This window comes from Aphelocoma coerulescens, chromosome 2 (genome assembly GCF_041296385.1).
Source record: "Aphelocoma coerulescens isolate FSJ_1873_10779 chromosome 2, UR_Acoe_1.0, whole genome shotgun sequence".
In the NCBI taxonomy this organism is placed as follows: domain Eukaryota; kingdom Metazoa; phylum Chordata; class Aves; order Passeriformes; family Corvidae; genus Aphelocoma; species Aphelocoma coerulescens.
This window is the reverse complement of record NC_091015.1, coordinates 93600396-93613415: the sequence shown is the minus strand read 5'-3', so window position 1 is coordinate 93613415 and position 13020 is coordinate 93600396. Positions and strand designations below refer to the sequence as shown.

The window sequence follows — 13020 nt, the reverse complement described above, 5'->3', positions numbered from 1 at the left end:
GCAGTGGAAGTGAAACATTGCCATTGAACATAACCAGTGAAAATACATCGGTCTCTTGGATGTGAACCTGCTCAAGTGCCTAAACATACTAAATTAATATTGCATTTAAGAAATACATTATTAGTTCAATATTAATTAGCAGCAAAGCAAGATTCTGTCTTGATTCACTGAAATAGAAGATTTTTTGCCAAGTATGTGCAAGATCAGTTTCACAGGGCCTCATGTAATTGAATGCTATGCTTGCAAGTGCACAAATGCTATGAGGAATGTGAATTTTTCGTTATACTTGACAGAGATAGATAGCCAAGGTAGCTGCAAATATTAGAAGAGTCTATAGCCCTGTTATTGCCATGCTCTACTCAAGGTCATCAGACCTGAACAGGAATAATTATCCCAGGGAGAGGATTGGATTAATGGCTACACTTCTTCTGGTACCTTCGTGAACAAAACTGCAAAGTCTGCAAAAATACTCTTGTGAATCAAAGAAAATGCGTTATTCTGAGTAACACTTGAGGATCATGCACATTTTGGGGTCATCATGTTTTCTGGTGTAGCTCTTTCTCTCTCTGGCTCTGTCAAGGGCGTTTTCAGATGCCTCCCCCCTCCTCACTGGTTCAGGCTTCTGGTTTTTATTGTTAGCCAGGAGTCTCTCCTGTCTGCCTATGAGAAAACAGGAAATCCTTTCTCAGTTTCAAGATGGAGTATGATAAAGCAAGAAGGACTTTTTTTTGCAGAGTTCTTGTTCTGTTTTCCAGAGAAGTAGGAACTCAGTGCAAAGCTGTCACAGGTAAAATGGGCAAAATGAAAGTGTCAGAGAGCTTTACAAGAGGAAGACCATAATATCAAATGAAGAGGAAGACCCTAATACCAAATGATGAGGAAAAATATCTAGGGTTTGGAGTTTTTTAATATTCAATATGCTTTTAGGTTAATTAAAAAAAAAAAACAAACAACATTTTGTCAAATGCCATATTGAAGGGGAGAGTACCTATCAAAATGCTTTGCAAAAGTTCAACAGTTTCAGTATGTTCTGTGTCTGTATTTTATCTTTTAATTTCAGTCTAACTTCTAAAATTATGGTAGAGCATTTAAATACATAAAAAAAAAAAAAAGATGTATCTTACTCTTGCCTGAATCAGACAGCATTTCCCAGAAAGTTCTCTGGGCTGGCCTTACAACTCGTTTCATTTGCTGCATCCTACTCGGATATTGAATAGATTCCTGTACATAACTTCATCAAATGTTAAGCTTGGCTTAACCTTTTTCTAATATACACAAAACCTTGAAGAAGGCAGGGAGTACTTGGAAATGTATGTTTATCTCTGTCACACTCTTCAAGGAACTGATTGACTTTGGAGTTCATACCAGGCCTCAGTGCAAGCCTCCTCAAAATGTTCTGTAGTATTGACAAGAGTGTGTGCCTTGCACAGTATTGATGCCATACTAACTTTATTCTCCATAAAGAAACTGTGGACATTTCATTTTAAATTTTAGGAGCGTCTTCTACTTTCTTTACTGCCTGCTCACATTGCCATGGAAATGAAAGCAGAGATCATTCAGAGGTTACAAGGTCCGAAGGCAGGCCAGCTGGAAAACACCAATAACTTCCACAATTTGTATGTCAAAAGGCACACCAATGTAAGGTATTGTACTGTAATAAAATGTATCAACAGCATTCAGACAAAAAAAATTGAAAGAAAGTGTTAAGGGAGAAATTAAGAAAATAATGTTTTTAGTATGCTTTTCATTAATTTAATATGTAGCATCCCTTAATTTGATCAAATGCTGACAATGCTACATTCCAGAAGAGCCCCAAAGGTGATGATACAAAGGAGTTGTTGAGAAAAAGCCACACAATAGGCTTTTTTTCATAGCATCTTCATTTTTTGTGTTGAAGTACCAAATCCTGCTTCCATGTATACTAGTCAAATTGTAATTAATGTCAGTGGTATGATTCTGATTTTGCAATTTTCTTAACTGGAACAATTTCTCAGGATTTATATCATGTAAACAGAGGCAGCTGCATCACATATGTATTTTACAAAGTACCTGGGATAAAATATTCTGCTGACAGCTGTAATTATTTATTAATTAAAATTTTCTAGTAGCTGGAAAAATAGATCACCTTTTATTTTAAACATTCTTTCTTCTTTACAAGTATTTTTTTTTCCTGTTTTGATTAGTCGTTTGTTTAGGTTTTTTTTGATGAGACAAGTTAGTTTGAATGATATTCTTAGAAACCGCTTTACTAAAAGTATTGCAGTACTTTTGAAGAAACTCATGTTCTCTTGTGAGCACAAACACTCTTTGAAACTATTATATTGCCATTATTTTGCTGATTTGTGACTTGCAAAAATATTTCTATTTTTTTAATACCGTAACAAATTCAGGTATAGAATGTTTATAAACACCTATAAATGTAGGTATGCCTATAACGGCATGTAAACTGAGAAGTTAATACTTATAAATATAGGTATATATTGCCTATAACCCCAACACCCATAAAAGTAAATATAGGTTTCCCTATAAATGTAGTCATATTTATTGCTCTACATTTAGGTGGCTGATTTGGGTATGGACCTACCCTTGTGAAGTCCAGAATGCTTACTTTCAGGTTTTGCTGTTGACTGATGGATCAGAGTCCTGCATAAGGAAGCTGTGACCACGATTCTGTTCGTTTCTATTGCAGCATCTTGTACGCTGATATCGTGGGCTTCACTCGCCTGGCCAGTGACTGCTCGCCCGGGGAGCTGGTGCACATGTTAAACGAGCTGTTTGGCAAGTTTGATCAGATTGCCAAGGTGGGTGGCTATGGGCTGCTACTGTTAGTTTGAAAAAGGGAGTCAACTTTAAAATAGTTTTTTCTTCTTGGGGCCTTTGTGCAGCATTTCTGAGACTTTGGCAGGAAGATTGGATTTGAAACGTGTGAAGAAAAAGATCTGGCTCTGGTCTGAGTGCAGCAGTGCATTTCTGCCAGTGTGACAGTCTGGGAAACCCAAGATAGCTCTCTAATAGGACCAATAGAGACAGCTCATGGAGTCCAATAAAGCTTAATGGCAGATGAACAGTTCTTTAAACAGATTTTTTGCAATAACAAGGATTAAGAAACTCAAGATAGAAAAGTGTTAGTCAGTTTTCTGATCTCAGAAAAAGCATTTATGAGACTGAAGGAGAAGAGAGACAATAATGATCAAACCAATTTTAATTACTAACCACAGCCTCTTGGTTACTCAAGAAAAGAATCAAATACAATCAGAAACTTTTCTTCTGCTTATTTAGGTGTTAGTTTTATAAAAATTAAACCAAACTTCATGTGTGAAGGTGAAATCAGAAACCTCAGAACAGATAAAAGTTTTCTGTGTTTTTATTAGTTCAAAAACTATTGTCCAGTATTGGTTTTTAAAAAACAAAAATCTTTACATGGCCTTAGAGTATAAAATATAGAAATACTATTATGATTGCTAGCTTCTGGAAGCATTCCATAGTACATTTTCAGAGATGTAAATGTGGAAAACTACATCTTTTGATTTCATATTTCAAGCAAAAAGGCTTTATTTAGATTGAGGACATGATAAGTTCATTCAGTTCTTTATTCTCAGGTGTGAACAATGCTGCACATATGTGTTTTGCAGTGAAATTACTTCTGCTTTTGCCCATTAAAGGCCATAACGGGTGGAGGGATCAACCATACAAAACTCTCCCAGCATTTCTTTGTAGCAAGCTCTCCTCTACTGAAACAAGCTTAAGTAGAATGACTTTGCTTTTATCATTTAAGTCAGTCTTTGTAACAGCAACCCGTCATTTATGTACTTCAAGTTAAAAGTGACCATCTCACCTTGCTTTTTTCCTCCAGGAAAATGAATGTATGAGAATTAAAATCTTAGGTGACTGCTATTACTGTGTTTCTGGACTACCTATATCTCTTCAAAATCATGCCAAGAATTGTGTGAAAATGGGACTGGACATGTGTGAAGCCATTAAGTAAGTATCACACTTTAAAAAAAACCTTAAATCCCAGTTTCCTTTCACTAAAATTATAGTATATCTAGGTAAGCTACACTTGGCAAAAATATGTATCATATGGAGGTCTGGATATTTGGGAGTCCTCTGTGTGATTTGTTTTTTCCTAACCAGCTGAACTTTGATTTTAAAACTTGGTGTGCTCTTCTGTAAGTGTAAGTTCCAATTTTTATGTTTTTGTCTAGGTCACATTAACCACTGGCCATGTAGCAAAGTAAGGAATTGGCCCATCCTTGTGAGGTGTATGTCTGGTGTGCACATCATCATGAAATGAATAGTTGTGTTGAACTGTGTTAATGATTAATGAAGTAGCCATACAAAATTATTCTTCTAATCCTTAGATGCTACCCTCATACATGCGTAATTGTAGTCACAAGAGGGTTTTGGCTTTTAGTTATCTGGTCTTCTGATTCAATCCAGGCTAATTACTGTATGGGTAAGTTGATTAAAGCAAATTTGGTTCTTTTCCCTTTTATGTGTTCATGGAAGAGGGATAGTATTTTTGGAAACTAGTATTTTGATCTCCTTGCTTTAGCAATCTTTTGTAAAGCTGATCTCAGTACAGGAATCAGGTTGCTGCATTCTCTGAAACATTGTTTCTTCATCCACCTATGGTTGTACCTTACACAGTGTCCAAGGAAATCTATTTTTTAAATGGTACTTGGAGTACTTCTCCTTGCCAAGCATTACAGTCTACAGATTTGGTTGCATTTTAGTTGCTTTCACTGGATGTTTCTCTTTTTCACTTAGATACACTTGAACAGTATCACAATTAAACCATTTGCTTCTCTAGCATACTAGGAACTAAAGCTACCATCCCTTCTGTAGAGCAGCTGGTAAAAGGGTGTTAGTCCCAAAGTTCTGGCCCCCTTGGGGGCTGCTTGGTTTGGTTGGCTTAAAAATGTTGGGATTTTTTCCCCAGCCTTTGAGTGAAAATGAGAGCTTTCTGGTTTACATTTCAAAACATCTGTGTGCTGTGTGAGAAATGTGAGTTAAAAGTATTTGCATGGAGTTTCTGATCAACCTGTTCTTTGTTACTTAGAGAAAAAAGTATAGGAGGTTACAGAGTGGTGGAAAAACAACACTAAGCTTGAGCCATAAAGTGCCCTTCACAAAGAACCAAAGTATATCACACATCATAATGCAATGTTTTACTTGAGCTCAGAGAGCAATCTGTCAGTTCCTCACACTTCAGAACTTTCAATTTTCTCTGCAATAACTTTCTGCTCAAGCTGCTATCAAGTATATTCATTGTTAATGCTGTACGATCAGGTTCTTGGTAAGAGCAGCTTTATAGACTAGAAAATTACATGTTAGTTGTAAAGCATATTCTGATCTGATTTTATTACTGTAGTCAGAAACCACAATGCTCCCATAGACAGATGCCTGATTACCACAGCCTGTTTACAGAAGAAGGGAGGAATCTGTACCCTGTGTTTTCAAAGCCTTTCAAAGTATTTTACCAAGTGTCGCAGCCTGCAGGTGAATGAAAACTGCTGATTATTAATCAGCTCCATATTTTGTTGTGTGATTGCTGCATCTTTATATGGAAGCATCTCCTGACATATTTCTGTGCCCTGTAAAATGAGAAGTAGTAATACTCTTGCAATTGGAAGTGTGTCACTCAATATATTTGACTTGCTCTATCTGAAATACCTTTTTTCAGATAGAAATTATTGTTCTATTCAGTCACTGAGGTGCAAACTGCCCCCTCAGTCTGTAAGCTACTGAAATAGAGTGGTTTGCTGTTTATATTGGTAGTTCTATAGAGATTTTACCACCGGAATATGGTTTCAGTTCCAGTTCTCCTGGAAGCAAAAAAGGAGGAATTCTGCCAAATTGCCAGGTGATCTGTACTACAAAGTCTTGTTCAGTCTTCTTACTTAATGATGTGTAGCTCCATTTTGAGCAATTCAGCTTCACTATGCTATGGATTGTTCCATTTAAACATGGATTGTAGTCCCATTGATTAATTGCTTTGCTTCTCTGTTCCATGTTGGAACAAATCCCATGTTTCTTATAGTCTGCAGCCTGCTTGCCCAGGAGTGGGATGCTCACTTTATCAAGGCATAAATGCCAGTGCTGCTTGTGATGTTGAGAGCTGGCCACCTTAACTGGGTGCTTTAAGGCCAGAGCTTATCTGTTAAGGCAAAATATATTTGTGTAAATATATGTGATGTTTCCACTCAGCTCAAAGTCTACCCCCTTGTCTGCCTGGTGACTTCCTTATTTGCATGTTTCTCAGTCACACGTTCTCAAAGACTTCCTTTGATTTGGTAGCATGAAACAAACTCAATTTCAGAGGAAAGTGAAAGAAACTGTTGGATATAAGATGGTTACACCATTTTGAATGTTAGATACAAAATAAAAGAGTTCTTTTAGGTATGATTTCATTCCTGCAGGTCTGATCCAAAAGGAAACTATGCTGTTAAAGGTGGCAGTTTGCAGGGGACTAAATGCCTAAGGCTCACTCAATGTGTTAAAGTGTGTAAGACAGGGCTAGGTAAGTCTTACATACCTTAGTTGAGAATTATAGAAGAATAAGGCTCAGGTAAAGCGTGTAGATGCTTTCCTAATGACCTGAACTCTTGCCTGTGTGGAGTAAAGTTGCTACAATTACCTGCAAGCTAACCATGCCTCTGAAAAATGTAGAATCCTTACAAACTCAAATTTCATGTTGCAATAGGAAAAATACAGTCTTTATGAATATTTTGACTGCCCATCCAGGCTGGGCACACAGACTGTGCTGTGCTGAGGGAAACCAGAGACACAGGGGGAGCAGAAAATGAAATAAAGGTGGGAAGTTTCAGATATACTTCTGTAGGTAAGGCAAACGTCCTCTGGGGATGTGATAGCCTACATTCTTGAATGCATTCAGTGCCTGCATTGTCATAGCAATTGTTCAAGTAGTACAGGATAGAAGAAGTAGTAAACCCTAATTTGGTCCAGAGTTTCACTCCTAATTTAATGTCTTCCATGGTTTCTTTAATTTGTGAGACAGAAGAAAAGATTCAGTTGTGGTACAATTCTGCTTGCTCCCCTGCTTAACTCCTGAGAGCTTATTATGAAGCAGACTTTATTCTGCCTGCTCTGCAGAATATGGAAGGGCAGTCCTTTGACAAGCCCTCCTAGAGGATAAATGTTCCACATTTTTCCCAGTTTTGTAAAACACTTTCTTCCAAAGTGCTAAGCTTTTGTCGTATCCCTTGTGCGGAGCAAAGTGGTGTTTGGCATTTGCCAACTGCTTACAAAGATCATTTACAGGCAGTTCATTTTCAAGTGTGTCAGCTACACAAGAGCAGTGTAAAATGGCAATGTGAAAAGAAATACCAATAAACACTTGAGAGAGACAGACGGAATTAAAATACTTTCAGTCATGCTCCTGTTACTTTCATTTCCCAGAAAAAAAACACTTGAGAACTACTGCTTAAATGTAGGATTTACCATATCAAATTAAGCCTGTTGTGTTCTATGTTCCCTTTTTAAAAAAAAAAAAAGAGAAACCTGCCACCTTAATTCAATAATTCAGAAGGTACTGAGCTGATAATTCTCATCACTGAGATCGAAGATGTTGCTAGAACTATACACCCAAATCATATACAGGAGCCATTTGAGTTCCTTATGCTGTAGTTTTTTCTTCCATTAACACCCCGAATTTCTCCAAGTGTATGTGCACGTTCCTTATTACTGGCTAGGTTTGGGTCCACATGAATTGGGGTTTAAATAAGTAAATCCAGTTAAGTTATGATCTTCCCATTTCTTAGAGCTGTAAAAGCCCATAGATAACTGAATTAGTTTTATTACTCTCTACAAAGGGTACGCATATGACATATGCCTGGAAATGTCCTCCTGGTTGTTTGACCTCAGTCACTCCTGTGATTCAGAAGAGCTGCTTCTGCAAAGATAAATGCCTATCTTATGTGTAGGCCCTTCTGAGATTTGGGATGGAGTGAACAGATACTTTGTCACTGGAAAAGTCGAAGGTTTAAATGTGGTCTGCACAGTGAGGGCAGCCTTTCAATCGCTCCATAATGTTTGAGTGGGTGCAGCATTCACTAAGCATGTGGAAGGCTGTTGAGCCTGTGTTCTCCACAGCCTGAAAGGCACTGAGCCCATATCCCCAAAGAGTGTACAAGCCCCAGCCTGTGGAATAGCCTGAGGTGCTGGGTTTTTCATCCTTCCTCTCAGATATGACAGATGTGAGAAGGTCTCTGATGAAACATTAGGGTCTTTAGATAGAAGGGTGTGTAACAGTAGTTCCAGACCTCCAAAAGCTGCCTGTAGAACAAAAACAGTCCTTAGGTTCTACTCTGAGACTAAAAACATTTCCTCTATTCATCTCAGCCCTCCCAAATAATTTCAGATGAACATAAAAGAAGGAACTTCAGACACAGACTTGAGAATTAATATTTTTACAAATTGCTGCAAATAAAGATAATAGGAGAGGTAATATATAATCATAGCATTAAAAGAATGGTGGCAATGCTAAAAAGAAGTAAATGTTATTACTGTTGTTAATGCTTCTTTCATAGAATCATAGAATGATAGAATGTTTTGGATTGGAATGGGCCTGAAGGACCATCTAGTTCCAACTCCCTTGCCATGGGCAGGGACACCTCATACTAGAGCGGGTTGCTCTAAGCCCCATCCAGCCTGGCCTTGAGCACTTCCACAGGTGTGCCATCCACATAATTTGACTGGTAAATTAAAAGAAAACAAAGGGCCTATTATATACATTGACAGAGGTTTTATTCTCAACCGCAGGAAAGTGAGAGATGCGACTGGAGTTGATATTAACATGCGTGTAGGAGTGCACTCTGGGAATGTGCTCTGCGGTGTTATCGGGCTGCAGAAGTGGCAGTACGATGTGTGGTCCCATGATGTTACCCTGGCCAATCACATGGAAGCTGGAGGAGTCCCAGGGTAAGAGTCTTCTCTGTTAACCTTTGGACACACGGACTTTTCAGCCATGGAGAAATGCATAGGCACCACATCTTAAGCCCTCAGCCTTCATGGAGATGCCTCAAATCATTCTTAGGTGCTGTCTTGAGAAAAAAAAAAAACAAAACTGGGGCACTCAATATTTCCTGTGATTTAAGGAGCATTTTTTTTTGTGGATGGAAACTTTTAGATTTATGCCCATTAGAACTTCTTATTGTGCTCCGGGTTTGCAGTGCTGGATGGTGAGGAGCTGCGACCTTCTGAAAGCGTCTCCAAGGCGAAGCCGCTCAGCAGGACCACCACACACTCACACACGTGTGCATGCACACACACACAGATAGCTCCAGGAAATGGGTCAACAGCAAAGATGCAGGAAGGGTCTTCGTATGGGGTTCCACAGGAGAGATTTATTGCAGCCACACAGGTGAAGGGGTCCAGGGATGAAGACAAAGAACATTGGAGGGTCCAGGTTTATATATGGGAGCGGAGAGAGCATCAGGGACCAATGGTCTGAGGGCACAGGGGCGGTACACAGGTGAGGCTAGGATATGGGAGCCAATGAGGAACTCTGAGGGAGTGGCAATGGGGCAAGGGCCAATGGGAGAACAGGGAGTGGAGAACCTTCTAGGGCAGGGACACGTAAAGTAACAAGGGGTGGGGAGGCCAATGGGCCAACCGGGGAAGCAGAACTGGGGTACATTAACATAGCAGAACAGAGCATCCTGGGGGAAGCCTTTTCTGTCACCCTAACCTAGGGAGGAACCTTTGGTACTAGGGACTGTCCCACCAGTGGACTCTGTTTGTCCCGTGTACCACAGGCCCACAGGCCACCACAGCTTCTAAAATCTGGAATGTAAATAAAGTGATCAGCATAAAAACGTTGTATCCGAAAACAAGTAAAAAATGTTGATCAGGTTCAAATTTTGCTTTTGATCAGTATTTGTGACTTTGTCATTCTTTTAAAATATAATTTCAGCCGTGTTCACATCACCTCAGTCACCTTGGCGCATTTGAATGGAGCTTACAAAGTGGAAGATGGGGATGGAGATGTGAGGGACCCATATCTGAAAGAGCATAATGTTAAGACTTACTTTGTAATCAATCCTAAGGTTAGTAGTACTTTTCTTTTGTGGCCAGTCATACTTGATTTTGAGCAGGACCACTAATCTCTTTATTGAATAATTCACTACAAGAAGATATTGATCAGAGCTATTATTGTTGCCTACAGATATATAATGTTTGCAGTGCAAATGTTTCCCGCTCTTCAGAAATAAGTCTCTGATATTTCCCAGCAATATCATTAAGAATTGCGGGTTCTTAGCACCTCTCCGTTTATACGTCCCTAATCATGGAGATCTGTGGTGCCAGATGATGCACTGCTGCTTCAAAGGGTCATGAACACAAAGGCTGATATCACCTTTTGTCCTCTGTCAACCAGGGAGAGAAGCGAAGCCCTCAGCACCACATTCGGCCTCGGCATACTCTCGATGGAGCCAAAATGAGAGCTTCTGTCCGCATGACCCGGTACCTGGAATCCTGGGGAGCAGCCAAGCCATTTGCACACTTGCATCACAGGGACAGCATGACCACTGAAAACGGCAAGATAAGCACAACAGTAGGGGCCTACTTATGTCATTTCGTACAATATAGCAATATTTGACAGGAAAAAGCTGCTCACTGCTAAATACTTGGTTATTTCTGGTAGAAGAAGATACATGCAGTTGTACAGGGCATAAACCCAGTGAAGTTGCTGGAAGTTTTTACATTGGAATGTGAGTTTTGGATTAGCTTCTAAAAAGCCATGTCTTTCTGTAAGGGCATCTCTGAATTATAAGGAGTCCAGCATACCTCCTAAAATACATATTTGATGCTCTGAGCTCAGACACCCCCAAGTCACAGCATGTACAATGGCTGCTCTTCATTTTGGGGAAAGGTATTTTGAACATAAAGCCAGAATGCAACACCTTTAGGAAGGAAATCCTTTAATACAGAGAAATTCCTAGAGATTTGTTGACTGTTCAGCTACATTCTCCATTTGGAACATGGCCAAACCTGGAGCAAAGGCTGTGAAGTTAGAATAATCCCTGTGCTACTTGGAGTGGACTCTATTCAGAGTAATCCAGGAACCAAATCCATACTCACTGTAACATCCACCTTTTGAAGGTGCACCTACAAGTCACTAACTGTGGTTGGAGGCCTGAGTTTTAGAGTACTGTAGTGCAATGTTGCATCTTTTACACTGAACAAATTTCTTTTTAATTTTACCAACACTGTTTTACTGCTGTCAGTAAGATGCTGTCAGTCTATGTCTTGTACATTCCATTATCTTCTGCTTCTAAAAAGTGAATGCATAGAGGTGAATTCTGATAGAACATTAGCATTCAGTTTTGTTCCTGTATAGATGGGACATATTCTTGTTCAATAAACATAGTGCATCAGAATGTGGACTGTGACAGGTTCATTACAGGAAGTACCCAGTCATCACTATTAATCACAAAATAAATGTGGCTGTGATGGCTGCTGTTGCTATTAATGAGAAAACAATGACCATTGTCTGTATTTGGCCACTCAGGTCTCTTTTTTTCAAAAACACTTAAGACTGGTTTTTGCTGAAGATGGCAAGAGTTTGGGCTACATCCAAACAGTGGTGGCATTGAAGTCTTTGTTGTAAAGCAAAACACTCTTGGATTCAGATTGTTGTATTAGTTTATCCTGTGTTTATACTGACAGATGAGTTTTATTCCAGGTCACTTCATCTTCCACTTTTGGCTGAATTTTTCTTTTAGACAGATTTAATTGAATGCTAAAAGTATTTACACTGGAAACTTTTCTCCTTACTTGACCCTGTTTTCAACACTATTTTAAAAGCTACTTAATATTACTAAGGTCTATTGTAATTAATAGGGGTCTTTTTGTTTGTTTGTTTGTTTTTTAGGATGTTCCCATGGGGCAATATCATTTTCAGCGTTGCAGAGAGAGGTAAATCAATCTTAAAAAAATCAGTTATTCATAGAAAGTCCATGTAAATAAATATACATTGGTATGCTGTCAAATAGTGAGGGCCATTTCTCATGCAGACTGTTTTTTTTTTATGTAAGTGCTGATACATAAAGAAGGGCTATGGAAACAGATTTGGCAGACATGTTGCTTATGAATTGAAAATTCACTTCCTGATAACAAATAGCTTTATTCTGAATTGGTATGTTTGTGACCTACTACAAACCATGTACTCTACCAGTGGGAAGAAAATTATATAAGGAAAATCGGGAGGAATCCCAGAGAGGGGTAAGAAAAGGGAAGATGGAAAGGGCTGGTAATTTTTCTTACAACAGATAATAATGTGTACCAAAAGAGACATTTTGTATATTTAATTGCTTTGTATTTGTGTTGCTGTGTTTATTATTTTAAAGTTTATTTTGTTGTTGTGTTTATTATTTTAAAGTCTTTTATATGTTTGCAGTAATAGATATTCAAAAGGTGTTTTGTGGTCTTTTATAGTGCTCCTGCTGCACAAAATGTTTACAAGATCACAGTAGCTTTAAATTTTCATGCTCCTGCTTGGTACCTCAATGACTAGGGCCAGATAGTGATATCATAAATACTGTAAAGTCATTTGAATGAACCTCTTAAAAATTTGTATTTTTATTGTCTCTGGTTACTATGCAATTACCTAAAATATTGCTAAGTTCCAGAAGATGGACAAGTTTTGAATGAACATGTGTGCTATTAATAAAAAGAGTCTAATTCTAAAACTGCACATTTACATTTGGACAGTATGTCCAAAGAATTTCTGTCAGGCAGTGAAAGATCATTGGACTGTGGAATTTGGAAATAATGCAGTTCTTGAAGATTGTGAAGTGGTCTTGCTTTTGTGTTTCTAAACTCCACTCCAGAATAGATTCAGAAGGTACAAAAATGTGTCTTGATACCATATTATGGAAGGAATTTCTTCCGTTGCTGGCGTCTAATGTCCATAGTGAGACAGACATGTAACTAGGATTCTAGATAAGCTAGTTAATCATTTTCACATGAGAGAGCTGAAATGATCATAAGCACTTT

The 13020-nt window shown here is 38.5% G+C and overlaps 1 protein-coding gene across 1 annotated transcript in view; it reads left to right on the top strand.

Moving 5' to 3' along the window:
* ADCY2 (adenylate cyclase 2) overlaps positions 1-13020 on the top strand; it is a 213628-nt gene that overhangs the window by 137915 nt on the left and 62693 nt on the right. Inside the window, exons 5-11 of the mRNA XM_069004074.1 lie at positions 1495-1643; positions 2690-2801; positions 3854-3981; positions 8785-8943; positions 9938-10070; positions 10400-10576; positions 11897-11940. Coding sequence (XP_068860175.1) covers positions 1495-1643; positions 2690-2801; positions 3854-3981; positions 8785-8943; positions 9938-10070; positions 10400-10576; positions 11897-11940 — 902 coding nt within the window. The remainder of the gene's footprint in view (positions 1-1494; positions 1644-2689; positions 2802-3853; positions 3982-8784; positions 8944-9937; positions 10071-10399; positions 10577-11896; positions 11941-13020) is intronic.